This window comes from Saccostrea cucullata, unplaced genomic scaffold (genome assembly GCF_032062105.1).
Source record: "Saccostrea cucullata isolate Sc308-1 unplaced genomic scaffold, CSIRO_AGI_Scuc_v1 ctg6077, whole genome shotgun sequence".
In the NCBI taxonomy this organism is placed as follows: Eukaryota; Metazoa; Mollusca; class Bivalvia; order Ostreida; family Ostreidae; genus Saccostrea; species Saccostrea cuccullata.
Genome location: NW_026933231.1, coordinates 47,088 through 56,142, shown reverse-complemented (window position 1 = coordinate 56,142; position 9,055 = coordinate 47,088). Strand labels below are relative to the sequence as shown.

Here is a 9,055-nt window from a genome sequence, read left to right as displayed (position 1 = left end):
CTGAAGAAAACAAAAGACTTAATTTTCCATTATTTCCAGATCATGACAAGGAACACACAACGGGGATGACCGGTCGGCAGGGGATGCTCCTGATCCTTTCTCTGATGTTGCGGAGGTCCATATTTGCTCAGTTCTTCTTTTTTTTGTACTGTTTTATGGACGTTTGAGCTTGAATACTGTTTGTTTATTGTCTTTGTATGTTTCATTGCCATAGTTAATGAAAATAGAATACTGTCAACTTTAAAAACCTCATAAAAGCTTATCAAAATCATCAGAATAGGATTGATTGATTGATTGTATATTCGTTTACGTCCCATTCGAAAACATATCTCATATAAAGACGTCACCATGTGAAGGTGAAGCTTAAAATTTTGAGCATTACTCGGCATGTAGGGCAGTTGAGCAGTGTGGTGTGGGATCTGTTTTGTAGCAACACCCGCCTTGGTATAGGGTCTTGGTGTTTAGGGCCTTATCTCATCAGTAATAGAAATGACATGGAACCAGTCTTGAACTTTTTGGCTTAAAATTATGTATATTTTAATTATTTTTATATTCACCTTGAAGCTGTATCTTTTTTTCAAATGCCAAAAAAAAACCGGTACGGAAATGCTTTGTCAAAAAATGAAATTAATATCTGTAAAAACAGGTATTAAAAATGTTTTTAATGTCATTTGAAAATAAAGAACAATATTTACACTCAAAAAAGTCGAATCAAACAATATAAATCTTTATTAGAGCAAACAAGGACAGCTAACAGCATCATAGGTTGGGTCTAGTGCAGTTGAGGAGTAGGTAAATCATGTCTACAGGTACTGCTTGTCGTGATGGGATAAAGAAAAAAGTCGTAAATAAGCCAGGTTGTAAATAATGGCTTAACAATTCATATGTAAACCATCACTCAGCATTCAGCTAAATGATACGTCGTGTTGCCTGACAAGGACATTGTATCAACGGCCAGAATTCAATGTTGTTTATCGGTACAAAAAAAATATTAAGTTCTTTAAAATAAATAATTACAAATTTCCTTTGGAAGGAAATTATCAACCAATTATATCCGTCAAAAACCATACAGTAACATTTTTTGAATGGTTGAGCGTTTACATATTCAAAGTTATAGAAAATAAATTCATTTGTTTAAGCGTTAAATCAAAATTTTCCAACATAAATAACTAAATCTTTGTTGAAATATTCTAAGGGAGTTTTCGTAAATTGAAATATATGAAAAAAGAACTCTTAGCCAAAAATAAGGATCCAATCCATCTACGGTCAGCCCACCAACGACTTGCTCTGAGGGTACGTTGTTAAAATAAACTTAAACCACTTCTCATAAAACTAAAATTTTCATATATTTATATAGAAGTTATGTTTCCATAAAGACAAGAAAACACGAATAATATGTGTAACATTTGGTTGTTTAGATCCTTGCATAGAAGGCAACCTGCAAACATTGACACAGAATAAATATCGCTCCATTAATTGTGAATACAAACAAGGGCAGGGGTATCGTGATGAACACCTGACAGCTGGGTGGTATAAATCTAGTTCCCCCATGCTAAACCGGTGCCCAAAACTATTAAGGTAAAGCTCAATATACCCTGTATGGATGACTGGTGAGTATGAATTAAATAATCGGGTTGGTTATGTGTCAAAAAGGAATACGTCTCCTTAACACAAATCTGATGGTTCAGTTGTTTATTTCAATCTATGAGGGTTGTCGGATGAAGAATTAAACTTTATGCTGTAGGCAGGAAGTCATCCTACTAGAGGAGATGGTATTGTTACAAGACAGGCCTGCCAGAGAGGGTTCCACAGCTGTTGTTCTAAGTCCTATGACATCAAATTAAAGAACTGTGGCAAATACACAGCCTACTGTCCACAGGGAGTGGATACTTGTCCCTCGTGGTATTGCTTCGGTATATAATTTATAAATACATGAATACGAATTGTCTTTTGTGATGAAAGATTTGAAATCACTCCTCAAACTTAATTTTTGTTGTTTACATTGTTATGATTTTAGGTGATGAACCATGAGAATGATAAAGTTGATGAAAGAAAATCAGATGCATATGGTAAAACGGACTTTGAGAAACAATTAGCATAATGTATTTTTTCAATTTTCATGAATTTTCAGGTGATGACGGTCATAAGCATGTAGATCTGGAGATCATCCTCCGCATGATACCTGGTGTGCGATTCTGATTCTGGTTGTAATGCTAATAATGATGAAAAAGAGATTTGTAAAAGGGTTTGTTATATTTTTGTTGTATTTTTGCCGTGTTTTTTTTTTATATTACGTACATCGAAGCATAAATAATTAAGAAAAACAACAACAAAGGAATAATTACTTTTGATGATAAATTTTATGACAATCCACTCATCAATCAGATTTGTTATACCCTTATAAATATCCTTCTATGTATTTCTTACTAATAAAAAGTCCGACAAAAGAAATGTTTATTACGTCGGTCTAACAATTTCACTATTGACCGGTCTTACATAAGAATTGTTAGACCGCAACGTCACCTGTCTGTTACGTCACAACTAATAATCATCGTTCAATATCGGTGACGCGAAAATAGCCGAAGTTAAGAGCTATTAAGAGTTGTTGCTAACAGCAAGGTAAGGTAGAAGGGAAGAGTATGTTTTGTGATAAATAATTTTTGTGATATAATAGACTTATAATTGATTTTGTTCTTTCTCAGCTTGATGTTTATATTTACTGAAGAAGCCATAATTTTCCATATAAAATAATTGATAGTTTAGCGTGTATTGATAAAATTGATCAATCTTAAGTGAGCAGTGAAGGTTATAACAAAACAGTTATAGACTAGGATTCGGGCAACATATGATTTGTTGGACCTGAAGATGAAAATGTTGCCCTTGGCCTGCGGCCTCGGGCAACATTTTCACCTTCAGGTCCAACAAATCATATGTTTCCCTCATACCCAGTCAATAACTGTATAATGTTTCCTTTACTCTGACCATTTGTTATTGATCTTAAAACTTGGATATAATCAATATTATTATTATATTTAATCAATATTATAATAATAAATCATAGAGTGCATTTATTCTCCTTCTTTGCATAATACAAATCTTTCTTATGGTTTTGTTGACCGGTCATTATTTATCAACTAACGGGTAACATAAAATTAAGTACGTAACATTTGAAAGGTAACAAAAAATAACTTTTAAAATATGTAAATACCGATGTATCTTTCTTTTCTACAGGAATAGTAAAACAGGCTCTACTGTCGCTATCCACTGGACAGAAACCAAAACACAGAGGATAAATAACCTTGCTTATACGACAGAAGATCTTCCACCATACAAGCCTTGATATCCTTACATCTAAATATGAATTCAGATATCATGTTTCTTTTGACATTGATTGTTGTAAAATACATTCATACTAACATTCATACTAATGTTAATTATTAATTTGGTCATCTTAACAGTCATCAACAGTCACAGAAAAAAAAATATTGTTGGAATGCATATGGCTTTAATCTTTTTTGTCATTCTAAAGAACTCAGGCTTTTGTAAAATATTAAACAACTGAAGGATATAGCTATAACTGGTTGATTCATGTATTTAAAAGATATTTTCGAAGATTGTTATGTAAAATTTGCTTACATTTTGAGATATTAGTTCATAATAAACAATGAATTAGATTTTTAAAAATAAAAATAAGCACCATGTTTATCTGAGGACAAACACTTTTGAAATGAAGAATAAGTTGCGCCAAATCTTGGTTATAAGGACAGAACTCAAGTAAAAAAAATGTAATAAAAGGAGACGAATCTTTTATCACACAAGATAATAGACTATCCAGTAAAATTATGTTTTTCCTGCTGTCCTTGTTTAGATCTTATATTTTAAAAAAATCCAGAACTTTGTCTCCTTTGTATATGTTTCTTACACAATATTTACTTTGCCGTCAAAATTTTAGTTGATTTTATCCTATTAAAAAGCGTGTGAAAAACGAAAATTAAATAACATATTAATCAAATACAACGCAAATAGAAACTAGAGGTACTGTGAGCGATGAGCTCACTAAATGATACCCCCCGCCTCCCATATGTTTATAACTGGTGAAAAAGTCCATGTTTTCCTGTGGCCGGAAAACCCAAAATATGTGTCGGATCAAAAAGTAAAATAGGAGGTGCACAATGGCAATATGTAATAAAAATTCAGTGAAAGTTTCATCAAATTTCATTCAGTGGTATGAGAGGAGTTGCGGATAAGAGATGGGTACCCCAAAGCGTAACAGACGGACGGACAGACAGACGGACGGACGTACAGACGGACGGAATTAACGATTACTATATACCCTCCCGCTTTTCAAGCGGGGGTATAATAATCCTCCAAGATGAAAGATAAATACTTCTGACTTGGAATTTCATGAAAGATTATGAAAATAAAAAAAATTCCATTAATGAATATGCGGTTTTTGTCATCTTTTCAAGACAAAAAAATAGCACCATAGAAAACAGTAGTCAAGTTCGATTGAAGAACACGAACTAGCGATGGGATATAATTTCATGAGCTAAGGTGTGTCTCCCCTTGAATATTTTTAGTAACAAATAAATTTGGGCTGAAATTAATACATGATCAGATTTGTTTAATTATTTAAAAATACAATACGATTAATTTGCTGTGAAAGTCCTCATAACACATTGATAAATTTTTACAAACCATAAGACTCGTTCAATCCTACTCTTGAGGGTAAAAAGTTTAGATTTAGAGAGTAAACATAATTATAACACAGACCTCCACGGGGCAATCGCAGCACTCTACACACAGATGCTGGTAAACAACATCGGAGAATTTCAAATCAAAACAACAACTTTACTCTCCGCCATCAAGTGACGACTGTTTACAGTTATGCTGTTTGTTTGGGTGTTCGTCTTTGTGTCTGGGTTTGTCTGGCTGGCTGATGGATCATGTTACATCATGCAGCAACCTCCTAGAAATTTAAACGGTAAATATTAAAATATTCCTCATTTTATTGAGAATGATGTTCAATATTCTTTGTTTGATATATGTGATGTTTGATTGTTTACCCTGTTTTCTCTCTTTCGTTCCTATCTAAAGGCTGTGTGGATAAAACAGGTCAAGTCATCGGTTTTAATGAAACAAAGTTCGACTACAAGGCTTGTTTTTATTGTTATTGTGGACGAGGTGCATTACATTGTTGTGGGTAAGTGATTATATACTCTGGATTAAGCTTCATTGCCGGTATTTGTAAATATCAATCTCCTACCATATATTTGATTATTTTACGTTCGTTTATTAATTTATAAAGCTTTGTCCTTTTCATAACATTATAATAATAATGTTCAAAACACATGTACATACTTTAAAAATATTAAAGCACCTGAAGGGATGTGGATGTGCACGCCCTTTACATTCGAATACGTCTACACCAACTTCGCGCAATCTATTAATAAAAAACAACAAAAGGAGAGATATTTTCAGATGGCCGCTAACAAATTCCAAATATTCAGATAATGTCCCTTCGATAATCATTTTTCATCCAAATTGAGACCCATTACTTACTACTGAAGGACTGCAAAGGTTCACTTCATCATAAATAGGGATTTGACCTATAGGACAGGGTTTTGTTTTTTTCTCTACAAAAAACTTGTCGATATCCGTTCCGATTAATGGCATTAGGCTGAATACATATCACAATTTGTTTTTCTGAAATCTTTATCTCAGTGAGTAGAGGTGGGAGGAACCCTTTCATTGATTTCCTGAGTTTGTTATCTCCAAATGTAATAATTGATAATTGCCTTTACGTCTCATAGTGCATAATGGTAATGTCTACTTCTCTGAAATTCTTTTCTTTATGTCTAGGCTTTTTCTCCGTGGATGTAATGAAGCATGTCATTGATGTGTGCAAATTATATTGGCCTAGATGAAATCCAAGGGAGTACAGTTACTGATATATGTAGCCAAAATCCATGTGATTAAATTCTAAGGAAAATGTACAATTGAAATTCACCGCAGCTCAATGCTGCCAAGAATTCCTGTATCGAGTAAGTTAGTGAGTGAGTAATTCTTTTCCTTGGAGAAAGTGTGCTGCTTATATTGAGATTTGTTCCCCTGACTGACAATTGTACGTTGGATTGTTACGATTTGATATCTCTTTAGTGTTCCTAATATCAAGAATGGGCATGCATAAAGGATAGATAATTAAAGGAAAATACACTCGTCAAGTCTATAAAAAACGTAAAATAGTCTTTGAAAAGGCGAAATTTAAAACTTTAAAAGTGTGGTCCCAGGTGGATTCGACCCCCCGACTTTTAAAAAAAAGTTTCCATGGTATAAATATCCTATCAACTGAGCTAGTCTGATTATAAGAATAGAGGTATAAATTTGAAGCAGATTATCAAAATACAGCTTCCTTATTTTTTGTAGTTTTTTTTTGTGATGTGAATTTCGATCCGAGGGCAGGGGTGCCCCTAAAACTATCTTATCTTAAATTATTCCTTACATCCTAACCTATCAAAATATCATAATTTTATTTAGGACTTAAAGGACTTCTAGGCCAAAACTCATGGTGTTTCGGCCAACTTTGGAGGTTCATTGTAAAGTTGTAAATAATAATTTTTAGGTATAAAATACAAATTTGAAAAATTTAGACATATATACGGTAGAAAACAACAAATAAAGATTAATATTTAAATGCCCATTTTTCCGGGAAATTATTCTCTCCTATAGGTCAATTCTTTTGTCATAGTGAATACATCCTTTAAAACATTACTTTTGAGCGGTAAGCATTTTTTTCAAGCTTGAAATAAATTATACTTGAAGATTTTTCCCATCAGCATGTAATACCCATTGCATATTTTAGAGAAACACATTGTGAGTATGAGATACATTCACTGTGTATTATATGCCATTAATACCCTTTGAAAAATATAAAGATTTTCTGGGGAAATAGCTTTGTAAAAATTGATCGATCCGCTTCATTTCTCTTACTAAAAGATTGACAAGTCGATACATTAAGGATAACCTTCCTTAACTTTTTAATATTGTGATAACTATAACCACCCGAGACAACTGAAGTATATTCAGCATGAGACCCCTGACAGAAAGTAAATATTTTTTAAAAAGAGTATTTCGTCCTTAATTTTTGTAAAAGACCAGTTTTATAATGATCGTTTCTTGCAGGCTCTCACTAAGACGTTCCAACAGTTAGTCTTTATAAAAGAGATAGGGAAGATTTTTAAAAAGAGGAATTTTTATAAATTCCATTGAATCATTCATTTTCAGATTTGGCTACAATGCGGGGATCATGGAACGACAAGGCTGTACTTTGAAGAGATTGTCTCGCTGTGATTATACGTTTGTCAGTGATGAAGACGGTGTTTCACAGTGTACGCAATAGAAGATTACACTAATTGGAATAGAACTTTATAAATATGTGGGTTAATAAAGAACTCACTTATGCACTCATTTGTCACAAATAAAGCATTTATACTGATTGATTGAAAATGCGTTTGTTATAAATTTTAATGTTAAAAATTATTTTTCTTTTGCAGAACAAGGTATGGTTTCAATACAAAATTTGCCCAGTGATTTTCTTAAAAATGAAAATGATGTAAAAAATGAAAAATCATGTTTTTTTGATTCATTGAAATTCCATGCAGAGATTCATACAAATTATTTTTCTTACGTCATAGGCATGTGCATTTTCCCGTATTTTAAATTTCTTAAAAAGTTGCAGAAGACACCATTGTCCACACGCATCGCCCACAAGAATTTAAGATACTTAATTTTTTTTTTATTGAATTTTACACGACATAGTGGGCGACGGCTGTGAACACTGTTTTCTGAAAGAAAATTACCTTGATAGATTTTATTTTTAGACAGCCAATGAGAATTTAAGATCCTTAGGAGTGGATCTTTCAGGACTTCCCTTATTTTAAGCACAAATATCACTGTTTGCATAGAAATAACACTTGATATTGTTTTTGTTTATCGATGCTTTTGTAATACCATTCAGCACTATCATGTATAAACACCGATTAAATTAATGCTTTATTAAGTTGTTCTAAATTTCAAGCGAAAGTCTCAGTACATCACGCGTAAACTGTCATGGCTGCTGAGCGGAGCGACTGGTAAACACGCAGATTTATTTTACATGGTTTTCGCGTTTAACCGGCTATGTTGTTGACAGTTAATGAAAATTTCATCTGATAAGAAGTAAGTTGAATGTAAAAACAATTTATTTTGCATGCAGTCGCCCGTATTTAGAAAATATATTTGCACCATTACGGAGATGCTGTGGAATTGTGGCCCTCTCCAGAAATCATCAGATAAAAAAAAATCGGAGAGGGTTACATTATTGCAGCTAAGGGCACAAAAAAGCTAAAAACCTACCTTCTTCTTTAAATGTTCTCAACATACTTACGAAAGAAGATACGAGGGGCGTTCAATAAATAATGTCATCAGTGCTCGGAGAGAAACAAAAATCGCTTTTCTATGATTTTGTCTTAATGATTTAACTAAAATATTCTCTTTTAATTAAAAGATATGTCTATAACATTTTTATTCAATTTCTAATTGTTTTAAGAACAGAGTTTTGAGTATGACCCTTCGTATACTGGAAAATGGGAGATCCTATGATTTGCTGTACTTGTTTTTTTCTTTCTGAAGGGTGTTTTCCTAAGTTTGGGAAATGAAACAAGTCAAAGATTGAAAGATCTGGCGAATATTGTTGATGTGAAAATACATTAACTTTTAGTTTACCCAAAAACTCTTTTGCTCTTCATGGCCTGTGGGTTTGGACGCTGTCGGGAAGAAATTTAATGTAGTGAGTTCCTCATTCTGTTTCCTTCCTCTCAGAAACCTTTCAATTTTTTGGCAAATATTTCGCTCACTAGACTTCTCTAGAAATTAAACTGCCTCCCTATATATATATTTGAACAATAAGACTGATAATATTTACTAAAATAGCGTATAAAACTGTTTTTGTGTTCTTGCAAATTTTGGCTCTTCTTAGGCCTTTGCAGTTTTGTCAAGTACATTTTATTCTAAATTT

At 32.8% G+C, this 9,055-nt stretch overlaps 1 protein-coding gene and 1 long non-coding RNA gene across 3 annotated transcripts; both read left to right on the top strand.

The window, feature by feature from the left end:
- The first annotated feature begins 16 nt into the window (after positions 1-16).
- On the top strand, positions 17-3,974 carry LOC134237744 (uncharacterized). Of its 2 annotated transcripts, none has more exons than XR_009985868.1 (5): positions 17-1,293; positions 1,419-1,610; positions 1,749-1,902; positions 2,018-2,069; positions 3,232-3,974. It is a non-coding gene; the product is annotated as an uncharacterized LOC134237744 (long non-coding RNA). The 2 variants fall into 2 exon arrangements; XR_009985867.1 differs by having other exon boundaries at positions 1,745-1,902; positions 3,232-3,973.
- A 799-nt stretch (positions 3,975-4,773) lies between these two features.
- On the top strand, positions 4,774-7,506 carry LOC134237748 (uncharacterized). The gene is made up of 3 exons (XM_062719898.1): positions 4,774-4,984; positions 5,098-5,203; positions 7,285-7,506. Exons 1-3 carry the CDS (start codon positions 4,888-4,890, stop codon positions 7,397-7,399), a joined length of 318 nt encoding a protein of 105 aa, XP_062575882.1. The 5' UTR covers positions 4,774-4,887; the 3' UTR covers positions 7,400-7,506.
- The last annotated feature ends 1,549 nt before the right edge of the window (positions 7,507-9,055 follow it).

Coding starts and splice junctions, on each gene's coding strand:
- LOC134237748 (XM_062719898.1), top strand. CDS start 4,888: ATGCTGTTTGTTTGGGTGTTCGTCTTTGTGTCTGGGTTTGTCTGGCTG. Junction 4,985..5,097: donor ACCTCCTAGAAATTTAAACG/GTAAATATTAAA, acceptor TCCTATCTAAAG/GCTGTGTGGATAAAACAGGT. Junction 5,204..7,284: donor GGTGCATTACATTGTTGTGG/GTAAGTGATTAT, acceptor ATTCATTTTCAG/ATTTGGCTACAATGCGGGGA.